This window comes from Lithobates pipiens, unplaced genomic scaffold (genome assembly GCF_037356315.1).
Source record: "Lithobates pipiens isolate NorthernLeopardFrog02 unplaced genomic scaffold, aLitPip1_a1.2 Scaffold_28, whole genome shotgun sequence".
In the NCBI taxonomy this organism is placed as follows: Eukaryota; Metazoa; Chordata; class Amphibia; order Anura; family Ranidae; genus Lithobates; species Lithobates pipiens.
Genome location: NW_027507789.1, coordinates 46,120,183 through 46,135,335, shown reverse-complemented (window position 1 = coordinate 46,135,335; position 15,153 = coordinate 46,120,183). Strand labels below are relative to the sequence as shown.

At 42.5% G+C, this 15,153-nt stretch overlaps 1 protein-coding gene across 5 annotated transcripts in view; it reads left to right on the top strand.

The window, feature by feature from the left end:
- The window catches only part of CBFA2T2 (CBFA2/RUNX1 partner transcriptional co-repressor 2), a 72,303-nt gene that overhangs the window by 46,789 nt on the left and 10,361 nt on the right, over positions 1–15,153 (top strand). For 3 of the 5 annotated variants that reach the window (XM_077459168.1, XM_077459167.1, XM_077459171.1), the window contains exons 2-7: positions 1,984–2,127; positions 7,995–8,236; positions 9,443–9,532; positions 9,617–9,798; positions 11,686–11,945; positions 12,700–12,797. In XM_077459168.1, coding sequence (XP_077315294.1) covers positions 1,984–2,127; positions 7,995–8,236; positions 9,443–9,532; positions 9,617–9,798; positions 11,686–11,945; positions 12,700–12,797 — 1,016 coding nt within the window. Of the gene's footprint in view, positions 1–1,983; positions 2,128–3,857; positions 3,969–7,994; positions 8,237–9,442; positions 9,533–9,616; positions 9,799–11,685; positions 11,946–12,699; positions 12,798–15,153 lie in introns of those variants that run through there. The other 2 variants (XM_077459170.1, XM_077459169.1) reach the window with 2 other exon arrangements.

The following is a 15,153-nucleotide window of genomic DNA, read 5'->3' as shown; positions in this document are numbered from 1 at the left end:
TCCTGTTGCATAAAGAATCTTTATATGCAGCTTTTTTTGTGTCCAGTGAGTGTATATCTGCAAATTGCAGCTTTTTTTTACACTCTGGATGCATTGATCCTGGGCACGTTCTTCATTTTGGCACTGCAAAGGTTAATATCAGAGGAAAACCTCAGCTTGGCAGAAACGGGAAACAGATGGAAAGTGGTTTTACCACAGCGCTCAGGGAAAAAACACAGAGAGGATTCTGGAAAGCTCACAGTCAGGGAATTTTAGTTCAAGATTTCAAGTCCTTTATTCATGGGGCATTATTTGTTTGTGTACTGAATATTTCTCTTGGACCCTAAACTCTATTAACTGAGGCCTACGTAAAAAAGTTTGACAAAATGTCAAAATGGATTCTGATTGGCTACATAATAATTTTAGTGCAACTTGTGGCCTTGCGATAGGTGTAACCTTCTCTGCAGATTTTGATTTTTTTTTTTTACATTTTGGTTGAACTTGTTCGTGTGCTTTCTTCGAGTAAAAAAATCTGTTTCTGGCAGTTCTATATTAAATGTAATCTATTTGATTCCCTAATGTTTAGAAAAGTAACTAAAAGAATACATAATATAATGGTGTCTATGGAAGGGCCAATTTCGGGTCAAGAAAGTTGGAAGAACTATTAGAAAGTTTTGAATAATGTGCTTTTGACATTGATATGGTTGGGTTGACCTAGGTCAACCCAATCCTCATTTGAAAAGCATTCAATATTCCCTATGACTGTTTTGGAAAAGCAGAAAAAACAATATTAGATAAAGCTTTATGGACAGGCTAGTTTTTGGCCCAAAAAGATGGACCTTATTTATTGGCAGTCAGCCAGTGTTGGCAGTGCCCCCATATTGAAGGCAAGAGATAACCACTTGGATACAGGTGGAAGAAGAGGTGTATTTAAACTGCTTACCACTAGGCTTACTGTCTCGTTCTTACCCTTTTACCCTAGTGATTGGACTTAATATCATACTAAAATGGATGGAATCTCCCTTGGTTCAGCAGGGACCAGCCAAGATTCAATCCATCTATGGGTAGGCTGGTTGTATTGAAGTTGATCCACTGATCGACTTCATAACAAGAGCCAATGTCATATCCACACAAGAGACATCAAGGCTGGGACCATTGATGTAAAGGAAACTGCTACATTCCATGGCAGTACATCTAAAACCAAGAACGGAAGAATAGACAGAAAATGCCATATTCTACTAGCAGTATGATTTTAGGTGTACAGACCGAGAGTGGCGGGAAAAAAGCAAGGGCACGGGCAGCAACAATCAAGATAGCACTGACAAGCAAGACATCAGTCTATAACCTTTTGATAAACAGTATATGGGACTGTGCTGACATTCAGCAACATGATGTGTGTGTGGCTGAGTGCCACCCCAACAGCCCTGCCACCCGAGGCTATGACCTATGTTGTCTATGCAGGCATCCAGGTCTGGGTACAAGATGCAGCCATCTGGTCCTCCTACAACTTCAACTGTCCTCCACACAATACGGCTGTCACATGAGATCAATCAATGGATGTGCATAGCCAAATCTCTGCTTTATATCTGGTTGTCTGTAGCTGATTTAGAAGGCTTGTGCGACCTGATCTTCTTTCGTATAGGCAGGTCAAGCTGCAAAAGATATTCAATGTCTATAACAATGAGTTATCAATAGTACATCATTAAAAAAAGGAAATGGTATATGCTGGTCTTTTTGGCACAGTAAAAGTAGAACATTAAAGCCGAACTCCAGACTTCCCTTCAGTCTTGCACAGTTGTACATGCTCCTTTGAAATATCTTACTGGGATTTCATTGCACACTGTGAGCTTCTCACAATGGAAAACTTTTATTCAATAATTTCATCATGTTGATGATACGGGGGGGACCAGGAAAGGCAAAATGTAGAATAAACACCAGCTTTAATAGAGTGTGTGTTTCTAGCAGTCTCTGTATTCATACTGTACCCTCTCTGTCACTTTGTAGTTCTTGGAGACAAGAGGGTGCCAGCAATGCCCGGGTCCCCCATGGAAGTGAAGATTCATTCTAGATCCTCCCCTCCCACCATGGCACCTCTGCCACCAGTGAATCCATCTGGCCCAAGGCCTGTATCGTTTCCACCCTCTTCACGTACGTATATTGTACTTTTGAGTACTTTTTTTTGTTGCTGCATTTACTGTATATATTGTAATAGAATACTTTTCACCATTCAAATGTGTCCCTGTCCTAAAATGACCTCACAGTCTCTAGTCTAGTTGGGTATCTACACATCTCGGATCAGTTTGAGTGGCTGTGGGAACAAACTGGAGCACATGGGAGAATCGCATGCAAACACCATGAAGATAGCACTTCATGTAGGAATTGAATCCAAGTCCCCAGCGTTAGAGATCAGCTATTCTAACCTCTAAGCCAGGGGTCTCAAAACTTTTCATTATGGGGGCTACATTGAAAATTTTAAAAATAATTGAGGCCAAAAAAAGATTAGTAAATTATTCCCCCCCATTCCCTTTATATCAGGGTCCACATCAGGGTTCCCCCTTATATCAGGTTTCCCATCAAAGCCCCCCTCCCCCTACACCAGGGTCCCCTGCTGCATCCAAGCCCCCCCCCCGTATATAAGGGTCCCCGCCAGGGTCTCAATCAGAGTTGCCCCTTATATCAGGTTCCCCATCAGAGCCCCCCCCCCCCCCACGTCAAGGCCCCCATCAGAGTTTACCCATTATGTCAGTGTCTCTATTGGAGCCTCCCTACATCAGGATCCCCATCAGAGCCCCCCCCCACATCAGGGTCCCTATCAGAGCTCCCCCTTACATCAGTGTCTCCAACAGAGCCCCCCCCCCCCCACATCAGGGTTCTGTCCTACATCGGGGTATCTATCAGAGTTTTCCCTCACATCAGGGTCCCCATCATCAGGATCCCCTCCTACATCAAGGTCTCTATCAGAGTTTCCCCTTACATCAGGTCCCCCATCAGAGGCCTCCTTACATCAGGGTCCCCATCAGAGTTCCTCTCTTACCACTGTAATGCTTACAGCATGTTGTAACAGCAGGCCAGGAGGACTTTGGATGGATTCATACTGGTTCATATTGACCGGGATGGATTCTCAACCTGGGGCAGTAAAGAAATTAGCAGTCGTGCTGGGCTTTCTTACCTTAAAGCCTAGCCTGCACTGCAGAGTGCAATTTAAGTACCATGTATTATAAGAATATTTGTAAAAAAAAAAAAAATGTGTTTCTGATGGTCAAATGCACAAGGAGTCCATGTGACCCATAGGAGAAGCCCAGCCTAAAAAGCTCAGGCTGGACTTCTCCTTTAACACTCAGCCTCCGCCCTGCATGCTCTCAGCGCAGTTCCTGGTTATTGTTTACGATCAGTAGCTCTCAATCATGTGACCTCTGTTACAGATCCACTTAAAGGGTCCCTGGGTGGTGGTGGCACGAGGTTAAATCGGTATTAAACCCAAAACCAAAAAGTAATATATTGCAGCTTACAATCATTAAATGTGATGGTTGCATACATTTTTTTTTTAGGTATTTTTCCTTCTGTTTTCACTTAGTGATCTAGCCAGTAACACACCTTCTGTATTAAAGTGCCCCCACTCTAGATAAAGGAGCACAGGGGGCACCTTTGGAAAGCGGAATTGTCAATCTGGGGGGAGGGGAGTGTTAGATCTACTAGCAGATTTAACTACACTAACAAATTGAAGCCAAACGCCAGCTCACACTTTATAAGCAGTTACAGCAAACCGTTTTTTTTTCCTTTCTGAATAAAAGTTGTACACAAATAAAATGTGATCAGTGTAAGCATCCCTGCCAGTGTTAAACGGTTTGTCTCATCCATGTAAACTGATACTTCTGCAGGATAGCTTGTTCTTTTGAAAAACAACAGACTTGCTGGCCAGATCACCCGGTGAAAACAGACGAACGAAAGCCTAAAAAGAAAACAAATGAAGTCATTACATTTAGGAATTGGTAAGCTGCAATATATAAAACGTTCGCTTTTGGGTTTATTACCATTTTAAGGACTTGTAAATGTAAAAGAAAAATAATTAAAAAATGATCCATGGCTTCCCTTGTAAAGGCTAAGTACTGCCAAAACCGTTTGTAGCACCCTGGTGTTTAGACAGGGTTGCTAACAAATTTAGTTTTCCAGGTTCCTCCCTAAATTCTGGAATTGCTGCACCTTTTCTCTTCTGTCACTAGGTGGCATTGTAGCTGGTGACATTAGATTGACAGCGGCTTAGCAAGGTCAGATCATGAATGTATGGGGTGTCTCAGCTAATTGGCAGAGTTTTCTTTTAGTCCCTTAGACTGCTGGGAGAGCCTATTTATTTGGGTGGAGTCAGGTGATGGGGGGTTCTGTGCCACCCGGACGGCTGTCTGGGTGGACATGTGTTATGTCGCTCCGGGCTGCTAGGCCGGAAGCCTGAGGCCTGTCCCGGGGACACCTGGTTGCTAGGCTACATGAGGCCTATCCAGGAGCAGGAGAAGCAGCGTAGTGTTGGGACTGCAGGATTTGAGTCCAACCGAGTTGCAACGTTCAGCCGGGCAGGGAACCAGTTGTGGTCGGAGGTAGAGGAGAAACTGGGACCGTTCACCTTGTTACTAGAGACTACTGTGAGTAAGCTGATGCAAGTACCTGAGCAGTCTTCTCATCAGCTGGGGACGGGGGGGGGATTTCTACATTAACCTTGTCTATGTGGAAGGAGAAATTGCTGGCTGACAAAACAGAAATGAACCATCTATGGGCAGCTTTACTCTCCTGCTGTATTATTGTCATTGTCGTCTAATGAATATACCCGGGGTATATGACCCTCCCCTAAATAATGTCTGCATATAAAAGGCAAAGCCTAGAAGTTCCCCACACGTGTCCTCAGTAGCTGAAACTAGTAGATGGTTCATTTTAATTTGCTGCGGTCCACCCAAAGCCTAAAAATCGTGTTAGTGTGGACCGTTCTTGGCTTTTAGGAGACATCGAACACCTACTCCATGATTGTTAAAACACCCCGAGTACACATTGTTTTATTTGGCTTTATGTTTGCTTGCGTTCTGTGGATGATTCAATGTTAACCTTACTGTATCATGACTCATGAATGGAGACATTTTAAAATAATAAACTTCCTAATTTTACTAGCCTGGTTGGTGCTTTTTTTAAACCCAGCAACACCATAGATTTTTTTTTTTATAGGAAACCTGTAATGAAGGGAATATGTGGGCTGCTACTGCTGAAATCTTTCCAAAAATAATAGTTGCATGGCTGTCATATTGATCACCAGATTCCAGTACTTTCTGGGTCTTTTTGGCCAAGAAGGCAGAAGGTATAGATCTGAAACCTTGTACTGGGTGCTGATCCCGCTTACTTGTTCGGGATCAGTTACTTAAAGGCTATGTTTACCTTTTTTTTTTTTTTCTTCTTCTAAACTCCAGATCCCCTATGTACTAATATACCGTTGTACTTCAGTTTCAAAAAAATATAAGCTTTCTTTGAGTTTGAAAACAAGGCCTTACTTCAGCCATGGCTAGATTTCTCTGAAGGCCTCACAAACTCCCTGGTATACAGACACAGACAGATTAGCCAGTAAGACACAGGAAGGAGTTTACCAGCTGACCTCATTAGCACACCTTCACCCATCAACTACCTTTTCACAGCACCCCGGGCTCAGGCTGCAAGCTAAACTCCACGGGCCACATGCAGCCCACAGGAAACCCATGATGTAGTGCAAGAGCCTGCTTGATTGGATACAGAGTGATTGGATTGATGGTGTGGTCATCCATTCACAGATCCTTTCACCGCAGCAGAGGGATTTAAAAATTGTGCCAGCACAAGCGTGTACTTGTTGTTCACTGTTAACTTCCTCCGTTCTCTATAACAGGAGATCCATATGGACCTGGGGCTGAGATGTGACTAATGCACGAGTCTATGGGGTTGATTTAATAAAGGCAAATAGACTGTGCAAGTGCATTTGCTCCAGAGCTTAGTAAATGAGGTAAGTACCCAATCACGTGCAAGGAAAATAAAAATATTTTTGCTTGTACATGATTGGATGATAGAAATCAGCAGAGCTTCTGTTCATTTACTAAGCTGTGGAGCAACTGCACTTACAGAGTGCAACTGCACTTTGCAAAGTGCACAGGCTTTTTGCCTTTAGTAAATCAAACCCTTTGAATTGCATTCATGATGCACTGGCCTGCAGGCGTCAGTGCAAACGTTTAATAGATATTAATGGCAATGGTAAAATCAGCAGAGCTTCCACTCATTTCAGATCTTCCGCTCAGATGTAAAGCAAGTGCACTTGTAATGCAAAGTGGATTTGCCTTTAGTAAATCAACCCCTATGCCTTCAAATTGGGTGTAATGTATGGCAACAGGGCACTTCCTATTGGATAGTAAGTAAACAACATTAATTTCAGATATTGTAAATATTTCTGGGATGGTGTGATTAGCAGTGTCTGTGATGGGGCTTTTAGTGACACCTTTGGGCAGTTAGTGGTATGGCATTATACATTTTTAAAGGAACTGTATAATGTTTTATAATTTTTTCTTTTTTATTTCTAAATCCAGTTTACATTGACTGCAGCTTTGAAATCATACGACTATTTCATTATTATATACATTATTTCAAAGCCGCATCTCAGTGCGACTTCAGGTGCGACTTTGAAGAAATCTGTGCAGCTTAATGCACAGATGTCTATTCAAGACGTATCCGAAAATCACCAAAAGTAGTGCACGTGCTACTTTTTCAAATCGGTGCGGCACTGCAAAGTCGGTGTCCCACCGATTTGAACAGTGCCATTGACGGCAATAGGATGCGACTTTACAAGTTGCTCCAATGTGAATGGGGGCTATTGGTAAGACAAAAAAATGTTTTGCATGTTGTCATAAATAACATGACACATTGTAGTTAGTGCATGACTTAGTATTGATGATTTCATCTATATACATAACAATGACATAGGAGCAATTCATATATTTTAGGGATGGATGGATGCTTCTGGATGCAAACTGTCTAAATCAAGGGGTGCATATCCATCCCTAACAGCTGGGGACAGCCCTGGAGAGTGTCAGCCTGTCATTGGTTTGTGGAGCCTTCTTGTCAGCATCCGAGCCAGGAACACCTGGCCTTACCCGCCTCAGAAATATGCTGATCTGGGCAGTATATAATCCTAATTGGCCTGCAGCTATTCGTACATGGGCCATTAGGGATGGGATGCAAACTTATCTGCATCAAGGGATGCACATCTATCCCTAACAGCTGTAGAAATCTCTGAATAGTGTCAGCCTGTCATTGATTTGTACAGGCTTCCTATCAGCGGCTGAACCAGGAACACCTGGCCATACCCACCTCAATATACTGATCTGGGCAGTATATGATCCTAATTGGCTGTGTGCATGAGCCCTAACACACACAAATTAATGACTCCTCCTCCCTTCCCTCTCCATCTCCATCTCTCTGCTTGTTTTACACTGAGAAAGAGAGAGCCAGAAAGTAATCAGCTTCTGCTGGGCTATCTCTTTTAAAAACATATGACCTGTGAAACCCTATTGCATGGGTGTTTTTAAATTTATATTTAGAAAACAAAAATGTTGTTATAATAGTGAAAAATATGTAAAAACAGTTTTGCAAATGTATTAATTTACATAAAGTGGCAGGAAACCATTTTAACTATGGGTGTACTATGGAAGGATGTACTTTGAGCACATAGCTGGTAAAGAGCAGAAGCAGTTTTAGTATATGAGCTCTCTTACCTCGGCTCCAACGTTGCTGCATCCTCTACAACCTCTATAGTCCCAAGTATAGTCCTTTAAATGAGTGCTATTTCTTAATGGACATCTGAATCAGATTTTGAACTACACTGGATGCAACTGCCACAGTCCAATGCCAATTTATTCTTACTTGTGATATCTTCAATCCATCTTTTTGTCAGCTTTTTCTGCCCTGCTAATTTGATGAATACTCTGCGCCCAAAACTAATCAGTATCTCTCTCATTATTCCTCAGTTTCGAATGGCATGAATCATTCTCCTTCTTTACTGAATGGAGCTCCGTCCCCTCCGCAGCGTTCCAGCAATGGGCCTTCTTCCTCGTCTTCATCTTCTTTGGCCAATCAGCAGCTGCCGGCCACCTGTGGGGTGAGACAGCTCAGCAAACTCAAGAGGTTCCTCACCACTCTGCAGCAGTTTGGCAATGACATCTCCCCTGAGATTGGAGAGAAGGTCCGGACCCTTGTCCTTGCCCTGGTGGTAAGTGTGCTTGAAAGCAAGGGATGAAATCTCCGAGGCAGGGTTGGGGAAATACAGAACACAGTGCAAAATACCATGGGAGGTTATTTTATAGAGGTTGTGAGGGAAGTTACCGTTGGCACAAAAAGCCATCCCTACTCTCAGGCCAGGGTGCTAGGTGTAATCCTGGACTCTGGCCTCTTCTTTCAACCCACATCAAAACACTGTCAACATCTGGTTACCTTCGCCTCCTTAACATTTCCATCCAAAGCATGCCCCTTCATAACAATCTTATTTTGGCTTGACTAGTCCAACTCTCTCCTCGTTGGCCTACCTTTACACGTGATATTCCCCCTTTAGTCTATCAAAAATGCTGCTGCCAGACTTAACCAACTTACCAACCACACAGAGTCCCCCACTCATCCCTGCCAATTCCTCTACTGCCTACATATTGTGCAACAAATTCAACAACAAAATTCAACAACAACATACAAAGCCATCAACGACTTTGCCCCAATCTACATCACCGACCTTGTCTCAAAATATCAACCTAACCATACTCCTCACTGCTCCCAAGACCTTCTGCTCTTTAGCTCTCTTTTCACTTCTTCCCTCAGTCACCTCCAGGACTTCTCTAGAGCCTCTTGTTAGGATTTTACCCATCCTATCCTCTAGAACTCTCTACCCCAATCTGCCTGTCTATCTTCTATTTTATCTGCCTTTAAGAGATTCCTGAAAACTCATCTCTTCAATGATATCTATTCTACCCCTTTTTGAACTGAACCTTTACATTCTTCATCAACTCATCTTCATTTTTTGTCACCTGCCCTTCCCATTCAGAATGTAAGCTCTCATGATAAGGGCCTTCTAATCCTCTTGTCTTAAGTTGTATTGTAACTGTACTGTCTTTCCTTAGAATATAAAGTACTGCGCAAACGGTTGACACTATCTGTTGCATAGAGTAGGGAATAGCTAGGAGCTGTTGTCCCCTCTTCTCCTTTGTCAATAAAAACTTCAAATTTTTGGATTTTCCCTCATCTCCTCTCCTGGTGACATTGGTCACCACCCTTTCCAACTCTATCCAAACCTTGAACTTTTGACTGGAATTTTAAAATAGAGAAAAGATAAGCCCAGTGTAATTTTAACAAAAACAAACACCCACTCGGCCCCTTCTGTTAAAAATTCTCTTGAATTGACTGATAATTATTTTTTCTTTCCATAACCCAGAACTCAACTATAACCATAGAAGAATTTCATTGCAAGCTTCAGGAAGCCACCAATTTTCCTCTCAGACCCTTTGTCATCCCATTCCTCAAGGTGGGTGTTTCAACCACATCCTGAACTGGTTGCTTTGTGGTAACTCTTGGCTTAAATTAATGGCATTTTTGGTTTTATCTCTAGGCCAACTTGCCGCTCCTCCAGAGGGAATTGCTGCACTGTGCCCGCGTGGCCAAGCAGACTCCATCTCAGTACTTGGCACAACATGAACACCTGCTACTCAACACCAACACATCATCCCCATCTGATTCCTCTGAGCTGCTCATGGAGGTCAATGGCAATGGGAAAAGATACAGCCCGGAAAGGTAAAGCGCAAGAAAATGGCGGTTTTTCATGTACATTAAAAACTATGCATTGAGTTATGAATTTTAAAAATTAACATACAGCATACCGATATAAGGTATTTATATCAAGTTAGTTTTACATAGCATTCCTTTAAAGAGGACCTCCAAGAAAGAAACATAGGAAATCTGTAGTTAGATAAATATGGAAGTTTTCATTGCTGAGCATATTTTGATAATCCTAGTCGCTGGTTATCTTTGTTTTTCATATTTTCTAAGTCAAAGTCCTGGAGGAAACAAAGTCAGAGTTTCTTGGCTGCATAGTTGTCAATCCATAGCCAAGAAAGTACTGAAGACATTAGATCAGTGTGACCGCCAACCAACTAGCATGTTTAGGAGAGGATAGTAATGACTGTCCCCAAATTTCTCTGTATAGGCTCCCTCTGTTAGAGCCATTATTAAGTAACTTTTAGCCAGGGGTTCGAGGAAAGACAAGCCCGTATCAGAAATGTACCAGGAGGGACTGATTGTAAGGCAAGATGCTGTTGCAGACACTTGCTTAGCACTGAGAGTATCTGATTAAAGCCCACCAGAGCTTAAACACATCAACTTTGTGTGTAAGGCTGTAATCCTGTGGAGTTTTCAATAAAGATTTTTTTGAGCAATCGATCTGTTGAGTATCTTTAGCAGCTCCTCATCTTACAATCTTTGTATTTTCAATATTTTTTTTTTATTGTCGATTTTAGGCATACATTGCAACAGCATTGTACAATGGCAGTCCAAATTATTCCCTTGAGAACAGTCATTGAGCTGCCCCTCTCGAAGCAGAAGCAGCTGCAATTTACCATCATTTATGTATTGGGAGTATCCCTACACCTAAGGCATCAATGTATAAAGTTGAAGTAGTCATTAAGCAGATGAAGGATGGTGATGAAGATGAGGAGTGTGTAGGGTTCTACCATCTTTTTAACTCCGTACCTCTTATTTTCTGAAACGGTACAGGTTTAAGACAACCGTTATGGAAAGTATTAAGCTAAGGTCTGTGACAGAGCCAATCACCCATAACAAGCTTTATGTACTAGTGGATAGCTGCAGTAATATAGATAATGGATGGGACCATTAATCACAAATCAGGCCATATGTGGATGCCAGCAGAGCCTATTGCATCTGCATTTTAAAGACCATGCTTGAGCAATGTTGGAGAGCTGGTGACATCCACGTAGAACAAGGATATGCAATTAGCGGACCTCCAGCTGTTGCAGAACTACAAGTCCCATGAGGCATAGCAAGACACTGACAGCCACAAGCGTGACACCCAGAGGCAGAGGCATGATGGGACTTGTAGTTTTGCAACAGCTGGAGGTCCGCTAATTGCATATCCGTGACGTAGAGACATTCACCCAATCCAACCCATGGGTAAGCAGAAAGTGTTAAAAGTTGACGTGTCATGGCTAACATTAAAACAGCAAGAGCAAATACAATGTGCCTGCCAGTAATGTTATTAGTAAAATTCTCTTATGTGTGCCTGGAGAACCCCCATTCTGGCAGGAGCACACTGTCATGGTGGCCTCAACATAAACTCCACCTTAAAGTTGTGATTTTCTGTCCACCTTCCTTCTACCTCTGCTTTTCTCAGCCAGGGTTTTGCATAACCCTAGGGTTCCTTCAGATGTTGCTAGGGGCTCCTTGCGCAATGCCTCTTAAATAAGTACCCACTGATACCAATACTCTTTTTAGCTGTCTGTAAGAGGGCTTTCTTCCCACTGACTATCATGCTAATGTACTGCGAGCTTGAGAAAGGCTGCTCTACCCAATCGGTACCTCCATTACCAATGTATAAATATCTTACTGAAATGTTCTGTTGATTAACACTCAGTTCACATATTTCTTTTTGAACTGTGTTGTTTGCAGAAGAGAAGATAACGTGTTTGAAAGGGAGCCTCTACCTCCTGAACCACCTGTGAAAAGGGTGTGCACTATTAGCCCAGCTCCCCGTCACAGCCCGGCCCTATCCTTGCCTATCCTGAATTCTTCTAACCAGTATCACCCCACCCCACCTCCTCTACAACACTACTCATTGGATGACATCCCAGGGCCACAGATGTACAGAGATCCATTGTGCAAGATGAGTGAACACAGAGAAGTTCGAGAGCGCCATCATCCGGTGGGCGGTAAGTAAAGGCCATGTCAGCTGATCTATACAAAGTAGAGAAACATAAAGTGTATTGTGGCCAAAGCATCCATTCAAGCACCATTTCATATCGTGCCGTAGGAAAACAGCCATTCTGGGTGATGCCAACAACACAGTGGGCTCTATGTGAGTCCTGTGTATTATTTAATCAGTAGAACAGAGTGGGAAATCTTGACGTATAGCACCCTCTAGAGGCGGAATGAGATGATTTTCTCACCTAGCTTCTTGCCCAAAAATTGGAAAGCATCCCTATATGTACAAAATTGAGTAAATATAATCAATTGAATTATATTACAGCACTCCTCATTTTTAGGTTTTAGTGGAGTAGGGGTTGGACATTTAACATTTTTATTGCTATTCCTTCCAGTCCATTTGACAACTATAGCCATAGAGCAATAAAAATGTTAAATGTCCAACCCCTACTCCACTAAAACCTAAAAAAATGAGGAGTGCTGTAATATAATTCAATTAATTATATTTACAATATATAATTTGTTATATGGGTATTACAAGGACAGGAAATCTCCTCAATGGGGTTACAGGCAGATATATAAAATGTCTGAACGTTTTAATCTTTTTGCTCTGGCCAGATGAAAAAAGAATGAGCTGGAGTTTCGTTTTAAGGAGTTAAAAGGAAAGGGTTAAGAAGCATATTGCATTTTCTGGAATGTTGTTGGGTTTGATGTGATTGGGCAGAGATTAACTATAATATAACGCTATATGTTTGGCTTCAGGGATTAACGGCAATGTGACCAATGGCTACCAAGAAGAGTTGGTGGATCACAGGCTGACTGAGAGAGAATGGGCAGATGAGTGGAAGCATCTAGACCACGTAAGACTTTTTTCATTATCTGATGATACTTAGGGATGTTTGTATAAAACATTTGCTGCGTAAAAGTGCCAAATATCGGCACACTGAGAACAAAAATTGCCATATTTTCTCTAATAAATTTAGTTCATACATCATCAGCTCTATCTAGTGGCTGTAATGTGTTTGTGTCCCGATTTGAGGTATTCTGGAAAAATACATTTTGGATTATTGCACCTACATTACCTTAGTCCAGCTAGTTGCTTTTGCATTACTAGAGACTTGCACCATACACTTAAATTTATTGTTACATGTCTCACAGAGCTAAGTGCACTGAGGACCTTTTTTGTTTACATTTCCAGGGCTCCTTAGTACATGTTTTAGCAGCACCAGTCCATATGGACTTTTTTCACAGATTTATGGTCATGCATTATTCTTTTTTTTATCATCGTCGAGCTCAGTTTAGGATAATATTGGGCAACTGGACAAAAGCTTTATCTTGCGTTTCTATACACTTGTCTGGCGCCATCCAGTGGTTTGTTTTATTCTGGGGGGGAAAAAAGCATTCATAGCTTCGGCTAGAGTGTCTGGAATGCGCTTTTATTGTCTATAAAGCGGATTTTCACAGAAAGTGGAACTTCTACTCATTTGTCTCCTCTCCCCCTGCGGTGCCACAATTGGCACCTTTTGGGGGCAGAGGAGACCGGATACTTCCAGGTGTCTGGGCCACAGCCCATGACATGACCTGGGGCTCCCTCCTCCTCTCTCCTCTCCCTGTCGCCGGGTCAGTAGGAGAGAGAAGCGGGGCATCCCGCATGCGCAGTAGGGTTCCCGGCGTGAAGCTGTAAGGCTACACTGACGGGTTTCCTTACTCGCAATGGCGGCAGCAGCACCCGACAGCTGATGGAAACACCAGCTGCGGTACCGGCATCGTGGGACTCCAGGACAGGTAAGTGTCCTATTGTTAAAGCCAGCAGCTGCAGTATGTGTAGCTTCTGGCTTTTAATTTTTTTTTTTTGGGGGGGGGGGGCGGAACACTGCTTTAAAGCTGACAAGTATAGTACAATATCCTATAGATTTACCAATAACTATATAGTGCAGAGGCCTGCTTGGAATCTTAAGGTAGACCCTAAAGCTGCAGTATATAGCTATGTAACTCTGAAGCTGGCCATACACATTTGAGGACTTACAGTGAGTATAGAAAAGAATCCCCCCCCCCTTTAAAGTATAATAAGTTGCACTGAGTAAATACAACAAAAGCTGTGTCTGTCTTTATTTCAGGCTGCAAAGCAACAAAATGTGATTATTTTATGGTGGGGGGTGATTCCCTTCTATACCCACTGTATCTTACCTATTTATGCAGTTTGCACCCATCTAGGAAAGTAACAACATAATTGATGTAAGATCTAAAGGAACTTGTATAATCAGACTGTAATGCCCTGTACACACGGTCGGAAATTCTGATGGAAAAAGTCAGATCGGATTATGTTGTCGGAAAATCCGATCGTGTGTGGGCTCTATCGGACTTTTTCTGTCGGAAATTCCAACGCACAAAGTTTGAGAGCCGGATCTAAAATTTTCCGACAATGAAATCCGAACGCATAAATTCTGATCGTGTGTAGACAAATCCGACGGACAAAGTGCAGCGCATGCTCAAAATAAACTAAGAGATGAAAGCTATTGGCTACTGGCCCGTTTATAGTCCCTACATATGCGTTTTTGACGTCACCTCGTTCAGAATGATCGGATTTTCCAACAACTTTGTACGACCGTGTGTATGCAACACAAGTTCCGGACAAAATCCGAAAAAATCTGACGGATTATGTGGTTGGAATGTCTGACCGTGTGTACAGGGCATAACAGGTATAATCCTCTTAAAGAATATTGTACAAAGTTTGGCAGGTTAAAGCCTCGTTCACATGGGTGGCCAGGGGGTGGTAAAAAAAAAACAGGTGATTGAGCTGCAATTTTACCACCCCATGACCTCCCACAAAAAGAACAACATACAGCTGCTCTGGACTGTACACACAAAAATGATGCTTCCTGTTATATTGTCAGGCAATACTGTTACCAAATGCATTTCATTTAAAGTGGTTGTAAACCTCAGAAATGAAATATGAACAAAGCGTATGCCTCTATAGTGTGTACTTGTCTCTATCCAGTGCACAAAGTGTAATTTTTGTTTGCTGCTTCATTAATCTGTTAACAGTGTTAGTCACGTGTTAGTCAAGTTTTCCCGACGCCAAGAGAAAAATGGTGACAGGGGAGGGAGCTCCAGCTGATTGACAGCTTTAGCTCTGTTCCTGTGTGCTGTGTGAGGAGGGGGGGGGGGGGGGGGTGTTCCTTCCCTCCAATCAGCTCTCAGAGTTCTCCCCACTAA